The 19924-nt window shown below is 39.0% G+C and overlaps 1 protein-coding gene across 1 annotated transcript in view; it reads left to right on the top strand.

The window, feature by feature from the left end:
• kiaa0100.L (KIAA0100 L homeolog) overlaps nucleotides 1–19924 on the top strand; it is a 59423-nt gene that overhangs the window by 1581 nt on the left and 37918 nt on the right. Inside the window, exons 2-16 of the mRNA XM_018246128.2 lie at nucleotides 1466–1598; nucleotides 2424–2473; nucleotides 4219–4378; nucleotides 6282–6400; nucleotides 7810–7870; nucleotides 8278–8491; nucleotides 9179–9287; nucleotides 9384–9508; nucleotides 10768–10835; nucleotides 11833–11978; nucleotides 12294–12412; nucleotides 13973–14136; nucleotides 14752–15037; nucleotides 15604–15809; nucleotides 16651–17755. Coding sequence (XP_018101617.2) covers nucleotides 1466–1598; nucleotides 2424–2473; nucleotides 4219–4378; nucleotides 6282–6400; nucleotides 7810–7870; nucleotides 8278–8491; nucleotides 9179–9287; nucleotides 9384–9508; nucleotides 10768–10835; nucleotides 11833–11978; nucleotides 12294–12412; nucleotides 13973–14136; nucleotides 14752–15037; nucleotides 15604–15809; nucleotides 16651–17755 — 3065 coding nt within the window. The remainder of the gene's footprint in view (nucleotides 1–1465; nucleotides 1599–2423; nucleotides 2474–4218; nucleotides 4379–6281; nucleotides 6401–7809; nucleotides 7871–8277; nucleotides 8492–9178; nucleotides 9288–9383; nucleotides 9509–10767; nucleotides 10836–11832; nucleotides 11979–12293; nucleotides 12413–13972; nucleotides 14137–14751; nucleotides 15038–15603; nucleotides 15810–16650; nucleotides 17756–19924) is intronic.

The raw sequence follows: 19924 nt of genomic DNA, 5'->3' as shown, positions 1-19924 counted from the left end.
AGTAACAGTTTATATCATATTAGGTGACATATTTAAAGAATTTTTATCAAACTGGTATATCTATTTAAGTAAATATTGCCCTTTTACATCTCTTGCCTTGAACCACTATTTCATGATGGTCTGTGTGCCGCCTTCAGAGATCACCTGACCAGAAATACTACAACTCTAACTGTAACAGGAAGAAGTGTGGAAGCAAAAGACAGAATCATACGATCCAAGGAGGCTGCCCTTATTTTTTTTAAAATGGCAATTTTCTATTTATGATTACCCAATGGCACATACCAGTAAAAAAGTATATTATATTATTATATATAAATAATATATTTTTATAGAGACCTACATTGTTTGAGGGGCATAGTTTTCCTTTAAATATATTTCTTACTATCACTTAGGAGCAGCTTATTGTTTCAGGGTGCTGATCAGAAGGAAATTTATTGAAGCTGTACCTGCACAGCTCATGAAGGGGAATCGTATGGCTGGGTGTATATTGAACTGCCTGAAATATACTTTTGTTGTTGATGAGGTCCAGACTTCCTTTATGTATTTAGCAATGATAGTTAGCAGGACCAATAACTATAAGCAGCTTTTGACATCCAGCAGCAGTGCTGCAGAGTCCAGCATTTTCCTTGAATAGCTGCTAACCTTGGAGAATTAGGAACTAAGGGCAATGGAACATGGGGCCATATCATGTATAGTATATAGCCCTATACCATGTCAATGTGGCCACTTTCTGCTAGGGATGCACCGAATCCAGGATTCGGTTCAGGATTCGACCTTTTTCAGCAGGATTCGGTTTTGATTCACAAAACAATGAAGTAAAACATGTTTTCCCCTTCCCACCACTAATTTACATATGCAAATTAGGATTCAGATTCAGTTCCGTATTTGGCCAAACCTCTCGGGAAGAATTCGGGGGTTCGGCCGAATCCAAAATAGTGGATTTGGTGCATCCCTATTTTCTACAGCTTTGTTTTTCTACAGCTATTTTCTTTAGACCGTACATCCAGAACTGTGGCTACTATTCACACCCTCATCTGCATAAGTGTCTACAGAGGGGGGTAAGGGGGTGGACTTTTCCCCTCAAATAGGGCAAGAGCCAGTGCCCAGGTCCCCAAAGTAATTGCAGCCACAGAGGATACCATACAAACTTTTTTTTTTAGCAAAGCTGCTGTTAGTTCTAGCATATTTTATAGGGCTGATGCTGGTACTATAGTCTAACAACATCAGAATTGGTTTCATAAAGAAATACTAGTGCTCAGTTTCTGCCAAATCCTGGCTTTAAAAATACATTTATATAAATAAACTTCTGTTAAACTACAGCCTCGACCATTCACTGTGCACTTGGAAACATTACACTTCTTTATTTTATCTAGCTACAACAGCACATTGCAATGGGGATTTATCATTTCATATTGTTACAACTTTTAAAACAATTATCCACTTGTTATGTTGTTCTTATTTACAGATGGCTGCTTTATCGCCTGGTCACTAAGTGGTGTCAGAGGAAGCTGGGAGCTGATTTAAAAATTGGATCACTGGGTTTTTTCTGGCTGCAGAACATCACTTTAAAGTTTGGGAAGCAGCAGCAACAAATAGTGGTGAGGAAAATGCTCAGGAGCCTCACTTACCAAACCTGTTTCCTGTAATTTTTGGAAAGGGGCCAAAATGAATTCTAAGGTTTAGCGTTGTGGCCCAAGATTTTAATTCTTATCTAAAGATGAAGTGTATTGTAGCAAGAAATTTCCTTGCATAATGGGAACAATAGTGACCTGTTCACAGGGGCCTGGACACATACGCTAATAAACTGTACTGAACAGCAAACAAACCTTTGTAATAGTTGTGATGTTTCTTGCATGTTTCAAGCATTTTTATTCTATAATTTTTATAGGCAGATATGTTCTATTTTTATAGGCAAAGTTCACAATTCAACAAATTCCGTCAAAATTTAACACAATTTCACTAGCGCTTTGACTTCAGTTGGACTTAATTCTGCTGAAAGTTTTCTAAGTTCAATTGGCATCATTTCCAGTGTTTTGGGTGTGGGGTGGTGTGTGTTCCCGATTCTTTAGATGCTAGTGCTTTGTTCTTATATAAGATATAAAAACAATTAAAAATCACAATTTGCTGAAAATGGACTCTGTGGGAGATGCAATTAGTAGCTGTCTAGATAACAGATTTCCAGATGAGGAGCCCCATAACTGTGTTAATTACAATGTATATTAATGTACCTTCTGTTACATTGTTTGAATAGTCAGAAGCAGAAAAGCAGCTAATAGCAAGGGGCAGACAGAGCCACTAAAATGTTGTTTTAAATTTATATTGTATCTTGCTTAGAACTGTATTTTCTTTAATTACCTGCTACAAAACATTTCTGGTACAGGAAGAAAGATGATCAATATTGATAATGTATGTTTATTTTACAGGAAATAGACAGTATCTGGATATCAAGCAAACTCCTGAATAATGAGTTGCCGTAAGTAATATAATGGTTAATTTTTTATCTTCTCTGCTTGTGGATTGAAGCTTTCAAGCACTTTACTGTTTACATAAGTAAATAGACAGTTTTTTTTCTCTGCAAAATAAAATGACTTAATTGGCTCTCCGACCCCTTAGGGGTGTTAAGTAAAAGTTTTAAATGTGGTTAAGGCTACTGTGGCCTTTTAAAGGACCAGGAAAGACTTTCAATACCTCTCACAGAATATTATAGACCGCCCTTGCCTGTACCTGATGGCTAACTTTATTTTTTCAAATTTCCCCCCTGTCTCCTACAGTCCACATTTAAACTTAGCGCCATCCCTCCTCCATTGCGCTGCCATTTTAGTTGAACCTGCGTCATAAATAGGGATGCACCGAATCCAGGATTCGGTCAGAATCCTTCTGCCTGGCCGAACCGAATCCTAATTTGCATATGCAAATAAGGGACGGGAAAGGAAATTGCGTGACTTTTTGTCACAAAACAAGGCAGTAAAAAAAGTTTCCCCCTTCCCACCTGTAATTTCATTTGCAAATTAGGATTCGGATTCAGTTCAGTATTCGACCGAATCTTTTGCACAGGATTCAGGGGTTTGGCTGAATCCAAAATAGTGGATTCCGTGCATCCCATAGTCAAAAACATGGCCCGCAATACCAAATGCGCAAGCGCCAAGCTTCCTGCATTCCCCTAGACGCAAGCGAGGAGAGGGCAGGCACCGCAGAGTGCAGGTTCGCTAACATATTATTAGGCGCTGTCACAAGAGGGATTTTCTGTGCATGTGCCTGCTACGAGCATGTGCGCGGTCTTGGTCTTGGATCACGGAGTTTTGAGAAAAGAAGATTAACATCTACTAAATGGCTTCATAATGTGCGAATTAGGAAGACTATGAAAGAGGATTGAGGTATGCCTTTCCATGGACACAGTATTGTGTTTGGACTTTCCCTGTCCTTTAAGCAAGGCTGACACATCATTGGCTGGAGGCTGTGTCCTGTGCTGCAAGATCATTTATGGCACTGCCTTGTAGAATAGTTGTGGATTGTTTCTTTATTTTCCTGCTGCTTTTGGATAACCTAAAAGCAACTGTGTTTACTACAATCCACATTCTTTACATTTTTTTATGATATTCATTGACTAACACTTAAAGGGGTTCATCACCTTCCAGCACTTTTTTTTTGTTCTGTTGTTTTCAGGCTATTCACCAGAAATAACGATTTTCTTCAGTTATTTTTTATTTGTGTCCATTTTTCTAACGTTGAAGTTTCATTTATACCATTCTTGTCTTTCTGAATCAGCTCAGATGGGGGGGGGTTAACGATTCTGTAAACGGTTCTAAACTGATACATTAGTTGATACATTTCTTATCCCTGTGTTTCATTATAGGCAGCTGTTTTTGATACAATAGTTGCTAATATTCCACAGATACTGCCAAGAAATGTATCAACTACTGTAGCAAAGGAACAGTTCAGAATCGGTTCATTAAATGAGTTCAAACTTACATTTTGGGAAAACAGTCAAAAATAAAACATGGAAAGTAATTGAAAAGCTGTGTTTTAGAAGGTGAACTTCCCCTTTAACCATTTGAAACCTGTCTTATTACTGTCTGCAGATGGAACTGATGCATTTATTTTTACATTGACTTCAAAGAAATATTATAACAAAAACAGATTGAAATCCTAGCCCTCCATTCCTACAAACTTGATTCTTGTGTATCTGAAATTTTCTAATAACTGATTTCTTGACTGCAGTCACTACTTTGCTCTGTGTCTTGGGGAAATACGGATTCGAGCTGATCTACAGGGGATGGCAGGCACTTCCCGAAAACGTTTCAGTTCTTCAGCTGAAGAATCCAGTGAGCACAGAGAAAGAGCATTCATCAGTCCATCACTACTCAAAATCCTTTCGCAAGTACGTTCAAGCATCATGACTATTTGGTCACCAAGATTTGAAACTCATGGCAGCTCAATGGCAGAAAATATTGCTAATTGCTATAAACAGGAAGTGTTTAGCCTGTTGCTCATTAGTGAATCAAATTGAGATCTATAGGGAGTGTTAGATAGCACTTGCATTAACTATTACCCCAGAATTCTTTTCCTACCTAAGCAGACATCTCCTATGCAGAACTTTTCAGATTTTCAGGTTGCATGTTCTGTACCAAACATTACAAACTAGTTCTGTACTGCCCATGCTCCAAGTCTAAAGAGGCACATGGGATTCCTGGGATAGGTAGGGAAAGATATTAGCAGCTCATCCTGCTCACTTCCCCAGGCCAGTGTGTTGTTTTTTTTTAGTGTTTTTTTTTTTTTTTGATTTATTTTTTTACAGAAGAGAAGCACTGGCCTAGGGTAAGAAATAAATGATCGAGTCACTAGGGGTGTCTAATAAATTTCCGCTCCCCAGCGACTCTAGCTTTCTTTTCTATTTAAAGTAATCTTTGTAATGTATGCTATGAAAAGTAAGAAGAGGTCATTTACAACCGCAAGTGCAGTATACAATGTCATCCACATTTTTTACCCACAGTTAAGCATTGTTTCACAATGTTCCAGCATCATTGCAGTGACCAGGATGCAACATGATGTTTAGCCAATTCTGTAATCACAAGTCTCCTGGGTCTATTGACGTAGCCCACATTGGGAATCCTGGAGCTGGCACCACATTCAGAGGTGATAGTATCTCTAGGGTTCCCCCTGCAAGGGGGAGTTGTCCTATAATTTCCTTACAGAAACCTCAACCTCTGCATAAATCATAAACAGAAGGAGACTGTCCTAATCTAGAAAAGAATACTTATATTCATGCAGGGTCCAGCTTGGCTCCAAACCATTATAGTTATATCTATACTTAAGGAGTAATTTGCTGTGTTCTTCTGTTTTATCTGAGGAAGGTCTGTGTCACACAGATGTATTGCTAGGAGATATCACAGGTCTGGGGCTACTCATGGGGCTTACCATTGCAGTCAGCCGAAGTGACTTGTGTTGATCCACAGTTGTGATAACTGTTATCTGAATGTCTGGTGTGCCCTAGCCCTAATTACTACATTTATGTTAACAACATCTTTCAGTTAGTATCTATGGCTTTCTTGATAGGCAACATCATGGCATACTAATCTCCACTGTGGCAGGAACAAATGTAAATGATATCTAATCTAATCTAGTCTTATGTAAATCTCTGTGGAATTTCAGCACTATATAAAACAAGGGATAATAAATTATCTGTTATGACAACGGGACTGGTGCCTTTTTAGAGGAAAGAGCTACAGTAACTGGCCAAATAATACAGTTTTTTAAGCTCAAAACAGCTTTTTTTAGAATGTATATTAATCATCAGCACTACCTTTTTGCTGCACTCCTTGATCTACCTGTCTGCTTCAGTTTGAACCAACCATTTAAGGAAGTGTCTTTATTTATCTGGCACATATCTTAAGGTGGCCATTAGCTGTTGATACTACAGCTTATCGCTCTATGTATGGGGCCCTCCGACAGGCCTACCTGACCAATATCTAGCTGAAAATCGGCCAGGTTTGATTTTCCTGTTGGATCAAAGACCTCCTCTGCTTGTTGATGTGGTCAATGATCAGACGGCCTAAATAGCAATAATTATGATAACAGGCTGATATGCCAACCTCAAGGTGAGAATATCCTTGAAAGATCCACTCATACTTATAATGTCTGACCAGTTTTACTGCCCTTTCTGTTCATTCATTGATGACTTCCTTGGCTGCCATATGCATAATTAGCTGACTTTTTTTATCCCTTTTATTTTTAGCAATATTATTCAATACGTTGTCATTAAATATATGTTTGTAATTGCACAGTTACTCTCGGTACATCTGGACTCCGTCAACATTATGGTTTTAAATGTGGCTGCATCTGAATCCCTTTGGCACATGACTATTTCAAAGATGTGTTTCCTAGTAGAAAGTGATGGAAAAAGGTATGTGATGATAAATTCTGCATGTTGCCCCATGCAAAAGAATGTATGGCATTTATAAGGATTTTTTTAAAGGTATTTTTTATTTTATTTTGCTTTACACACATCATAAAAGTAACAGAATAACATTTATCATGTTGGTAATCTTGTAAGAAGTATACATGCAGGAATGGAGAATAAGTCACTACAATATTCCATTCCTTAGATATAGGATTAAACACCAATGTAAAAGGTACATGTATAGCCCCTCCATTAAGCTTTTATGGAGGTGGGGGGATGTGCCCATCCAATGCATAGCAACCATCTTTTTGGCATAGAATAAAAGTATATTATATTGCAGCCATGCATGGGCTTGTGGTATCACATCATCTAAGACCCCAGGGAGACAAGTAGTGGGTGCAAGCACTCTAGGGAAGTCTCAGCCTTAGCTGAAGGAATTTAAAGAAGGGAAGCAATGGTAGATGCCATTTTTGTTAAAATTGAGGGTAAGTTTCCATCAGGTCTCCTCCTTGTGGCTTGCGCCAAAACTCAGTCTAGAAGATGCCTAAATTGGTGTAGGTAGGAGTTCAGAAAAGAGGGTAGCGGCCCAAAAGTTTTAGAGAAATTGCCTAGGCCTTGTGTGGGTTAGTGAGTGTGGTGGGTAAAGGGGCCGTATCATGCAAGAGCCTGTAATTTAAGTTGTATATACTTTTAAGGGAGGACAATATTAAAGCTTGGAGTTGTGTGTTTGGATTGTAGGGGTCTTGTGTAAAACACCAGTGGAGATGATAGACTTGAGATGCCAAGTAGTAAAGATACATTTGGGAGGGCTAGTCCACCCTCTGTGTAGGGGGCACAGAGTTTTGTCCAAGCAACCCTCTTGGGCTTTGTATTTCCATATAAAGGGAATTGTTAGGTTGTTGAGCTTTTTAAAGTAGGCTTTAGGGATATAGATGGGTGTTGTCGAAAAGGTATAGAAATTTGTAGGTAAATAATTTTAACAATATTTATAAAGCACCATAGCAAGAGGTAGTTTAGTCCAATGGAGCAAGGAGCACAATATAAGGATTTATTTTAATGTTTTAAAACTTAACAAACATGGGTCATCTAAGCTGTCTAGTGCAGCAAGTAGGCATAGTCCCCAAATCCACATCTGTATATGGCCAGATCTGAACTGAGATTCAAATGCCCAAACGGGTGCCCACAGGCTCAATAAGTAGTGACTGCCGATTGCACCTTACTATAGCACCTGTGGCTTTTATCGGAGTCTACCGATTGCCTGTTTGGGCCTGGCCCGAAACAAATCTGGCATAGTACCTAGATAGGTCAACATGCAGTTTGACCTTGAGTTTTATTTAAGGCATGATTAAATTGTTGGTGCAATTGTGTATAAGTGCTTTTCAAGTCTTATCTGTTATTTGTTTGCACTACAGGTTGGACTGCACAGTAAGCCTTAATCAGCTGACCAGCAAAATATTAAAAAGCAGCCAGCAGGTGAGTTAACATGATATGCACATTCATTCCTTCTTTCTGATCACCTCTATATTCTAGTGAACTTGCTGATATGAGTAATTAATTAGCATATTGTCTTTTGCCGCCCCCCCCCACAAACTCTCTGTTGTCGTGGGGTCTGCCCCCTCTATAGTTACGCCACTGACTTTAACTATAGTTTTCAGTTTTCGCTTTATTGTAAACTGACATTTTAATGCATGGCTGAAAACCAGATGACCTACTTGGCCTTTTTAAATGATTAAATATGAAATGTAAATATTAGTGGAAACGTATGGGCTATATTTCAGCATACAGAAGTATGTTTAGCACTGTGGGATAATCAAGACAATCAATTTATTTGATTATTGCTTTTGGCTGTACGTTAAACTTCACTCTTCCACTTGTTGCAGGATGAAGCTTGCCTTGCAGAATTGACTTTAGCTCTGACTGTGCAATGCAGCATCAGTGAGAGGTCCCTGCAATCAATTAGCCTGAGAGTATGCAGCCTTCATTCAGAACTTCATGAGAGTCTGTTCAATAGTGACTTGCTCCACAAAGTGCTAGTTTCAGCAGAGAAAGACTCTGATAACCAGAATGAGGTTGCAGCACAGCAGGAGGACACAGGTTGGAATCATTTGTATTCCTACATACTATTAAAATGACTAATGTATTCCATCAGAATCATGAAAAATTATTTTAACATTGCTCTCCATTTAAAGTTCCACATGTTCAGTTTTTTTCCTATGATGACTTCTCTGACATTCATTTTATAGTAATCTGGACCCTGTGCCTGCTGCATAGTATACAGTTGGCCTGCTACATAAAAAAGGTGTACAACGTTACACTTAAAGGGCACCCACCTCTAATGCAGTGATCCCTAACCAGTAGCTCGTGAGCAACATGTTGCTCACCAACCCCTTAAATGTTGCTCCCAGTGGCCTCAAGTGGCTTCAAAACAGGTGCTTTTTTTTTAATTCCAGGCTTGGAGGCAAACTTTGGTTGCAAAAAAACAGATGTAGTCTCCTGTAGGCTTCCAGTCTACACAGGGGCTACTAAATAGCCAATCACAGCCCTTATTTTGCACCCCTTGGAACTTTTTCCATGTTTGTGTTGCTCCCCAACTCTTTTTATATTTGAATGTGGCTCATGGACAAAAAAAGGTTCGGACTCCTGCTCTAACGTGACAGAAAATAGCAATAGGTTTTAAAAAGTCATAACAGTATCCCATTAAATTTGGGTTCCCAATATATATTTGTTTCTGGCGATTGCAGTGCCCTAGCGAAAGGTAACTACTTATTTTTCAATGTATAGAAATTGTTACGTCTCCGGAATGGTTGCGCATGATTGAACGACTTCCATGCAAAGTGGATGTGGGGTTTGAGAACAGCACTGTTGTACTATCAATGAACAGTCAGCAAAGGTAATTTAGCGTTATTATTATTTGGCATTAAATCAGGGGTTGTAGTCTGGTTATAATGTCCTTTGTAAACTTGTTCTTTAATCTCTCCTTTTTAAGGCACCTTAACTGGACTTTGAAACTCCTGCAGTTTTCATATATGCGTGAAGAAGACCAATTGCCCCTACGCAAGTTCATTGGTTCATCAGATCTGGCACAGATGGGTTTTGAGCTACTTGTTGAAGGTAAAGAAGCTAAGATAAATTTTTCATAATATACAAGATAATTTACGAATATGTTGGGAGGCTAAGGACCTTATTAATCAGCTGTTGCCATGTTTCGTCCGGTCCTATCATCCTATAATTAAGCATGAATGGTGCATTATGGTTACATGTTTAGCTTAAGTAATAAGCATACAGCTCTCCCTCCTGTGTTTAAGGCTGTTGGCTGTAATACCTGTAATCTCCATGACTCATGCTATATGAAGTCATTTGTTATCCTGTATTTTTTTTTTTGCATCACTTGAACTTAAATAGACTTGCCCTAGATTTGTTTCTAATGCAATGAACCTTTGTCATTCGAGCAATAGAAGAAAGTTTAAAAGCAAGTTCAAATCGAGCTTCTTTTAATGCCAGTAATAAATAATGGTCTTTGGCTGTCATCATCCACAACATGCTTCTGATATAACTATTTGTGTTTAAAGGGGTTATTCACTTAAATTTTAGTATAATGTAGAAAGTGCTATTCATAGACGTATTGCAAATGGTTTTCACTTTTTATTATTTGTAGTTTTTGAGTTATTTAGCTTTTTTATACAGCAGTTCTCCAATTTGCAATTTCAGTCCAAATTACCCTAGCAAACATGCAACAATTAATATCAGGTGTATTTAGTGTAATGCGTTGGTGGCTCGGTTATTAATCATAATGAATTGCTATTTAGATCTTAGTTGTTGAATTGTTTTTCTGATTATCTAGGTGACCATAAGGAACCAAATATATATTTTTGAGCATTTGGAAAAAAAGTTGTCTCTGTCCAAAGATTTATGAGCTCAATTAAATAGGGCAAAGTGATTTGGTCAGTGCATCAGCCACAATTTATTTCACACATACAGGATTGGGATAAAAATGAAGGACATTTATTTTATATGGCAAATAGCTGCTGGACCTGTAGAACACATTTCTGCAATCATGTTTTTTGGAATGCCTTTAACAGGAGGATGCACTGCAGAGGCAATTTCATTCTATGGATTAATAGACAATAGACATATAACATGAGTATGATATAGATAGTTTGTGTGTTCTGCCCATGCTTCTTTCAGGTATTCCGGTTTCTTTCCACACTCGAAAAACATACAAGTAGTTTAATTGGCTTCTGACTAAATTGACCACTGGGCCAGGGACTTGTGAATGTGAATGATATATAATCTCTGTAAACGCTGCAGATATCTGTCAGTTATATATATAAAAATACCAGGAATTAATACTAATTTTTTGTTATTTGCAGATGGCCTGCTGTTGTCTCAGAGCCGACAAAGAATCATCTGCTTGAATCACCTTAGAGCCAGTTTGCAGGTGAGTAACATAGGGTGATCCCTTCTTAATTTTAAACCGGGTAAAATAAACAAATTCAGTACTGTAGATATTGCATATGTTTTAGTAACACAACAAATATGCTTTCATCATGCTTAAATTCTACCGGGTCTCATACAGGTAACAGGTTGAGAATATGAGATTTAAATTGGGGCTTGCTTTTTTTAAATTTCCAGCATAGTTAATTGTCTTGAGAAATTAAATGTTTTTTCCAGTTTATGAATTCCAGACATGGGATCCGTTATCCAGAAACCTGTTATCCAGAATGCTATGAATTACGGAAAGGCTGTCTCCCATAGACTCCAATTCATAGCTTTTTCTCTGTAATAATAAAACAGTACCTTGTACTTGATCCTAACTAAGATATAATTAATCCTTATTGGAAGCAAAACCAGGCTATTTGGCTTATTTATTGTTTGCATGATTTTTCAATAGACTTAAGGTATGGATATTCAAGTTACAGAAAGCTCCATTATCTGGAAAACCCCAGGTCCTGAGCATTCTGGATAACAGATCCAATACCTGTATGATTTTTTTTTCTACAGCTCTCCATTGTAGGACTAGAATATAGTTGCCAGTACATACCCTAGCAATTAAGCTAGGGAATGGAAACTAGATTGAAAGATGAAGAGGCCTTTTTATAGCGTTGTTAGGTTAAAAATAAGAATAATAAGGAATACATTTGTATTTAAATTAGGATATTGAATTTGAACGAGTATAGTGTGATGTCTAATAAAAAATTACGCTTTTCTTCTTGTCTTTCACATCCTTCTTTTGCTGAAATTTAATGAAATGAAAGATTTAATAAACATGATAATCAGTCAGCCATGCGTTTTGTACTGTAAATGTTGCATTTAAGGTGCACCTTTTTGCAGTAATTGCTAAAGAAAACATGATCATTCTGCTTATGCTTGGAAATCTAAAACCTCTTTGATTATGTAAAGTGAATTGCTATTTTTCTTCTGGGTTTCCTTCACAGGTCACCTCAATTGATATTAAGATTTATGTCGCACTTAACACATGTATCATTCACTACCGCCACTTGGAATTTTCCCATTGGTTCAACTTGCTGGCGCTGGAACGCCAGTTCCCTAAATCCCCACACACCTCAACCAAAACCAAACGGTAAGCTATGTCTTCGTGCTGCAGAAGAATGATTCTAGCAGTTAACAAGTCCATTTTAACTATTTGCCAGTGTAAATTGGGTTGACTAGTTTATCATCTTAAAGGGGATCTAAGAACTGAATTGATGTGAACTTAATCAGGGTCATCCCTGCAGCAGTCAATAAAGCAGCTATAGATCAGTTATACGTTGAATCAAACAGTGGAATACATATATAGTACTAAAATAGTAATAGTAACAAAATGCAAATTCTCAGTCTGACGTTGTACACCAAATATGTTGCCTTCCATGTTTCTGACAGCTTTGTTTCCCCACAGACCTCTTCCTGTGATTATGGCCCCAATTGTTTTTGACTCCTACATTTCTAATGTTAATGTGTCTGTACAGCTTGAGGAGGCACAGCCTTTTGCAGTGGGGTTTTCATCAGTTTCACTGGGTAAGACAAAATTCCATGTGTGCTTTTTACTTGAGTGCCAGACATACACTAATTGCTAAAGGATTGTCCCATTTGTCTAGCTCAGAAAACATTTTATCATTTAGATGTGACATTTAGAGGCACATTCAAAGGTCGAATTTCGAATGTATGTGAGTTTTTAGAAACTCGAAATTTATTAATAAAATCAAATTTTTTAATCTTGGATGAATTAAATTGACCCGAAAACTCAAATCGAAATCTATTTGAATTTCAAAAACTCAATTCAAGTTTTTTTTCTCTGAAAAAACTCGAATGCCAGGAAGGCTGCAAACAACTCCAAATTGATCCCTGGACCTCTCCCATTGACTTAAACAGCAATTCAAATTCGAGTTCTTAAAGGGCCAGAATATGATAAATCTCGAAAATCGAATTCAAATGTTTTAAAGAAACTCAAATTGAATTTGAATAACTCCCTAGTCAAATTGACATTTTTGACCATAAAAAAAAAAATTTGAAATTTCGAATTCGAATTTTCAGAGACTTGTCAAATCTGCCCCTTAGATTGTAAGCTCTATGTGGCAGGGACATCCATCCTGTAGAAAAATTTGACACCCCTGTAAGTGTGTGATACATTTTGAGGCTAATGGTTTTTTTTATTTTAGCATTTTGCTGTACCTGACAGGGAGCTTTGGCTTAGGGCAAATTTATTTTGTACTTTGTTTATGGAGATGTTCTTCTGCCTGTTTCTTGATACTTTATTTTTGCTGGTCCTGTGACTGACTCATCAGGTTTTAGACACCAATACTTCAGCCTCTTCGAAAGCTTAAAGTGATACTGTCATGGGAAAAAATTTTTTTTCAAAATGAATCCGTTAATAGTGCTGCTCCAGCAGAATTCTGCACTGAAATCCGTTTTTCAAAAGAGCAAACAGATTTCTTTTATATTCAATTTTGAAATCTGACATGGGGCTAGACATTTTGTCTATTTCCCAGCTGCCCCCAGTCATGTGACTTGTGCTCTGATAAACTTCAATCACTCTTTACTGCTGTACTGCAAGTTGGAGTGATATCACCCCCTCCCTTTCCCCCCCAGCAGCCAAACAAAAGAACAATGGGAAGGTAACCAGATAACAGCTCCCTAACACAAGATAACAACTGCCTGGTAGATCTAAGAACAGCACTCAATAGTAAAAACCCATGTCTCACTGAGACACATTCAATTACATTGAGAAGGAAAAAAACAGCAGCCTGCCAGAAAGCATTTCTCTCCTAAAGTGCAGGCACATGTCAGCTGGGAAATTGACAAAATGTCTAGCCCCATGTCAGATTTCAAAATTGAATATAAAAAAATCTGTTTGCTCTTTTGAGAAATGGATTTTAGTGCAGAATTCTGCTGGAGTAGCACTATTAACTGATGCGTTTTGAAAAAAACATGTTTTCTGATGACCGGATCCCTTTAAGGATTTTCACATAGTGAAGTATTTATTTTTAATGTAATTTTTTTTACAAAAGTATATAAATATGCATTAAATAAATGTTTGTAAAGAATATTATAACACATTTTCTTCTTTTTTTCGCTTAGAGTTCAAGCACCTGCGCACACAAAACCTCCATCAAAGGGCACTACTGTCTATTAGCCACTTGTGCTGGCGAGTTGGGAAGGACTCCCATATCCAGCAGGCTCTTCATCCCCCAAGCACACATGTGTGGGGGGAGGCACTTGTGCTTGACTCATTTAGCCTTCAGGTGAGAGAAAATTACTTTAGCCTTTGTAGCCCTCGAAGCCATGCTGAGGAATCACATCAACACAGAAAATTGTAACGCACAATATATAGTTTTTTTAATATATTTTTAAATGTCCAAATGCCTTCATTTGTAATTAATAAAAAATGACTATAATTATGTGTATGAAACTTTCCTATATGCACCCTCCCACTATTATTATAAGAAACTCAACATTAAAGACAGTCTATAACAGCAACTGATTACAGATTTAGCATCACTTCCAAGCACATCTAATAACCAGTTGGCATTTTAAATTTGAAGTTGTGAGAGAGGCAGGAATGAAAGGCTAACAATTCAAAGTCTATAAAAATAAAAGTTGCAGAAAAGTTGAAACTGACATGACATGCCAAAAATAGAATTTCAAAGAGATTCAAGAGTACAAGACAAATATTGTGGCTTCAGTAATTCCTTTACATTCATGTATTTTTAATCTTACATTTTAGGCTAGTAACTGTTTAGTTCAGAAGGTTCAAAGCAGGGTTTTTTTTTAACCTGTCACATTCTTGTTTACAGTCATATTATGCATTTGGAAGAATCTTTGTATAAGAATTATTGTTTTGTTCCCTGTGTTTGCAGGGTAGTTACAACATGTCTCTAGGTGTTGGCATTGTGAATGAAGACACCGTTTTCCTAGAGTCATCCGTACAAGGATTGCAGTTGGAGTGCTCGGACACCTGTGCAGAATGCCTTTCTCGTGTTTTAAGTCTGTTACCAACAGTTCCCAAATTGCCTGCTCCATCTCTCAAAGAACCATTGTCTCCCATTTCCCATTCTGAAGACCAAGGCAGCAAACAGGACCTCCTGTGGAAAGTGGATGTTAGAGTTGAAGAAGTGAACTTGTTTACATTGTCCAGTTTGGTGGGTAAGTACATATGATGTTTTACTTATCTCAGTGATCATCAGAACTAATTTTAATTCCAGTAGATTGTTTCTTAGCGCACTGCTTAATAGAACATACCCAGGCACTGTTCACAGATCCACAAAAAATGCTTAACTTAGCACAATTCTGATATGACATTGAACCTATGTTATAGAAGGGATATACCTAGGGCCATCATCAGGGGGCACAAGTGTACCGGGCCCCCCTTGACAGTGCCGAAGCTGTGCCGCCCTTCTGAAGTCCCGAACCACTGAAAAGCTAAGTCCCTAAGCAGTGAAAAAAACCCAAGCCACGAAAATAGCCAATGTCCTGAAGCGGCAAAAAAGACCCGAAGTCACGAAAACAGCCGTTTGCAATTACATTCATTTTGAGAAAAAAATATTCTCTGGCATTCCTCCACCATTCCCATTGAACCCTGAAAAGGTGATGGTAAATGCAATATTACAATTATCCTAATGGGTCAGTGTTGGTTGTGTATTTGTTGTTTTGGGAGCAGCATAACACTTCTGCTCTCTCATTCCTTCATTCTTTACTTTTTTTTCTTGCAGGGGCTTCTCAGGTCAGGTTGGACTTGCTTACTGCCATTGGAAGTGTTGAAAACTGTGATCTGAGCTTGCAGGGAGTGGCTTTCTCTTTAATGAAGTCCATCACTGAGAAAATGGAGCTGTGCTGCAAGGCCAAGGACATTACTGAACCATTGCTCTACTTCTCCACGCTGTCCCTGACCTATAACAGCACTGTACAGGCATTAAATGTATGTGCCTATAACAAGGTTATTTCCTTGCCAGTAGGGCCTAATGTGTGAGCTCGTACAATACTGATACAATATTAAATATGCTTTTTTGTGTGGGGACAACTGGTTACAAAATGTTTCTAATTTAATACATTTTAATTAAAATCAAAAGGAAATGTTATCATCAATTTTAAATTTATATTGTACGCCCTCACTGCACCCCCCTTTTTTTTTTTTTGCACTAAAAACATCCTGATCCCTGTGAAACACCAAAGAGACAATGGGTGGCATCAGAATGAATTGGTCTGCATTATTGGTCTTTAATGAATACTAGACCAATAAGGTCAGATTTAGAGGTCTAAGAGGGCTTTGGAAATAGAAACAAATGAAAAAAAAATGTTTTTAAATCCTGTGGGATAATAATTGCTTTTTTATGGGTTGTTTTTTTTTTTGTTTTTTTTGTATGAGTTTCTTCGATATGATTTGATTTTTTTCAAAAAAAAAAAAAAACCTACCAAATAAACCAATCAAAAATTTTAATACACAAAAGCCATGAATATACTGTAAAATTATATCCTTATAAACGGTGACTAGTGATGTCATCAGTTATAAACGGTGAGTAGGGATGTAATTTTTCCATGGTCAAGGAACTCCTCGGTGACTTATAATATCCTTATTTTACAATAAGGGGTACTCTATTCACTATATAAATAACCAAACGAGAAATAAGGGGAAGGGCTCGTCAGTAGTTTGTACTGTTAAATTGGTAATATGGTTACAATATTACAGAGCTAATTCTGATACATATTGCAAATTAGATGTAATTTTAAATAATCTGCGTTTGTTGAAACTTTTTGTGCAGGTGCTGTGTGGGGAGGAGTTGCTTCTGCAGTGGAGTCCCTGGGATCACATGTATTTATATCAGCATACACTGTCCACCTTGCAGTGCAAGGATTTGCTGCTTTCCCATGTAGTTAAAGAAGGGCAACTTTCTGGCTCTTCCACAGCAGAAAGTGATGACCACTGCACTTCATCTCCTCAGAATGAAAAAATGGGTAACCCTGAACTTGAACATGGTCTCCACCGGAAAAGCTTGCAGATTACTGCAGAGTTGAGCTCCGTTAGACTGCAGGCCTTTGTGTCTCAGGAGAACGTATTCCTCTTAAGAACTCAGAAGATAAGGCTAAACCAGCATGGGGGCTCTATTACCCTCCATTGTCCTGAAGTAACTGTAAACGCTGATGACCATAACATTTTCCTCTTCAAGGATCTTGAAGCTCAGAGACTGACAGAACTGGAAGACATGCTGTTCCATCGTATTCACTTTCCCTCACTACTTACAAAAAGGAATCGGGCTTGGGTGTTGTCGTTCAGCAGTGTGTCGATGGAATTTCCTCACCGTTATGACTTTTCTTGTATATTGGACCGTGCCATCGGCGTGCAAAAGTGGCTGAAGGGGCTGCATAATTTCTCAAAAACTGTGAATGCCCCACTTCCACCTGATCTGGTGCTGACAGTTAAGCAGTTTTCTTTTGCATTCTTAGATGATGTCTTTGAGGTAAAGCTTAGGGATAACTATGAACTCATGAAGGATGAGAGCAAGGAGAGTGCTAAAAGACTGCGACTACTTGATGATAAAGTAGCTGCCTTGCGCAAGCAGCATGGAGAACTACTACCTGCACGGAAGATTGAGGAGCTGTATTCATCCCTGGAAAAGAAGAACATTGAAATCTATATCCAACGATCCCGGCGTCTATACAGCAACACTCCAATGCGGAAATCTCTGATGACCTGGACAATGTCTGATCTTGAAGTGGTAGCCTTAGCAGATGAATCATTGCATGGTCCAGAGAATGTGTTGAAAAACATGAGGGAAATTGACAATGTCAGCCCTCTACCCACTGAGGGGCTCTCTCTGGTTATTCAGTGGTGTCGTATGATGAGATGCTCTCTGAAAACGTTCTATGGTAAGATCAGTCACTGAGCTAAAGCATAATAACTTCAGGCAAGTTTATTGAATAGACATGTCAGCACATACAAGCATCACTTTCTGTTACAATCACCGTAATGTAATGTCCAGCTTTACAATTCTCAAAAATGTAACATACACTGCCATTGGCCCATTTACCCTTAGAATTAGTTATTCGGTACTTCCCCTTCTTTCTTTATGAGTTCAGTTGGGTCCTAAATCAAAATCCGTCAAATCTAACCACTGTCCCCGTATTTTTTTAAACTTCTTTGTTGATCCTCTGCATTTATATATTAAGTTTTCTAAAGTGCATAGGTGGTTAACTTCTGAAATCCATGATGCATATGCGGGTGGCTGTGACACTTTCCACCTTCTAGTTATCAATTTTCTTCCAAGAAATAGACATTCCCTAACTAGCATATTCTGATACTGAATGTAACATTCTTTTAGCCCTACTTATAACAAACATGATTGAGGAGTTCTAGAACTGAATCTAGTTTATCCAGAAGCTTAGTCCAGTACTGAATTAGAGCAGAATAGTCCCATACCATGTGCAGCAGCGTAGCATTGTCAGAGTGACATCTAGGGCATTCAGGTGAACTGAGCGGGAATATCTGGTGGGATTTAGTATGCCTTATGGACAAAGTATTTCCCTCTCATCTTTTCCAGTGGTTTATTAAATAGCTTATGATGAAGAGCTGCATAGATTTTTGTTATTAGACCTTTAGAGGAGCCTTGCATTGAACTCTCAAGAACTAAGTTCTGCAATATCTGGATAGGCTGTTTTTTGTGCTGCATTATCAGGGACCTCTGCACTTTTTTATATTGCAGCCATTGATTGTTGGGGAGAAAACAGTCTTGCCTAAGACTATGAAAACCAACCATTTCTCCTTGTTTCCAGACATGACCAATTGTATATATACCACAATTTTCCCAGATTAGCTTTTTCTCCAAGTTAGCTTGGGGGACACAGGGACCATGGGTATAGCTAGTACCACTAGGAGGCAGGACACAACCATAAAATAAGAAACTGACTCCTCCTCCACTGGCTATACCCCCAGCAGGCGGAGCTTAACTCAGTTTGAGTTGTGTCCTCAGGAGGTTAGGACGTTTTTTATTTTTTCTCACAATTCTCAGTCAGCTAAGCTGACACCAGGGGCAAGGCAGACCCTTTACACTGCGTAAAGGCTCTTAATGCTATCCCCCAACGTGGGAGCCTGTCTCCGGGGTCATCTTGTGCTCTGGCACAGACCACCCAGCTTAATGGATGTCTCCTTCCTTTACAGGAGGAGCAAGTGCTGGCCGGCAGACAAGGAGAGCATTGGATTCTGGGCCTGAGGTAAGTTGATTCCTCTGCCCCTATCCTTCCTCTCTCAGGCTTCGTGCTGCCGAGTGCCTTCAAGCGCTACAGATCACCCTGGCTTCCCCTTATCCTCCCTCATCTCTTACATACAGGGAGTCTTATGGGGGGCGCATTCAAGCGCTACGCTCTTCGCTATTCCCTACCCCTGCATTGGGGGTCTGGGAACGCAGCCATCACAGCAGGGTGCCGCACGGAACGGCCCTTCTCCTCTCTGGCGGGGAAAATTCTTTCGGTGCGCATCGCGCATGCGCAGTACGGCCTCAGATGCCATGCGCGTCTCCTCCCCTCTGTGCGTGCCGCCATCTTGGCTTGTGGAACGCATCTTTTCGCGCGCACTTTCGCAGCAGCACACAGGGGCACAGGGAACCGATCGCTTTTTTAGGTTCCTCTTCTACCAAACTACTCCTCCTTCCCTGCCTATCCCACTGCAGGTTAGTGTGTAGTTCTTAGCATTGGGGGTGAGAGAATCTAACCCTGTCCTGTGCTCAACCACTTGTTAGCCATCATCATGTCTGATGGGCCAAGTGAGGGTCTCTTTTCCAGGGCTGCACCCACTGCTCCCATTACTTATTTAGCCTGTGCCAAATGCTGCAAACGCCTGCCACGTGGTCACAAAGACCCCTTATGTACTAAATGTAAGCCTCAGGTTATTGAACCCCCAGTACCTACTCCACCTCAGGTAGAACAGAATATTGAAGGGGGATCTCCAGCTTCCAGCAGACCACCTTCCCCACCCAGAGGCCACCACACTCCAGAATGGGCCTCCCAATTGGCCGCCGGAATTCCTAAATTAGCTCAGTCCCT

Source organism: Xenopus laevis, chromosome 2L (genome assembly GCF_017654675.1).
Source record: "Xenopus laevis strain J_2021 chromosome 2L, Xenopus_laevis_v10.1, whole genome shotgun sequence".
Taxonomy (NCBI): domain Eukaryota; kingdom Metazoa; phylum Chordata; class Amphibia; order Anura; family Pipidae; genus Xenopus; species Xenopus laevis.
The sequence above is the reverse complement of the archived record's forward strand: the minus strand, read 5'-3'. Positions and strand labels throughout refer to the sequence as shown.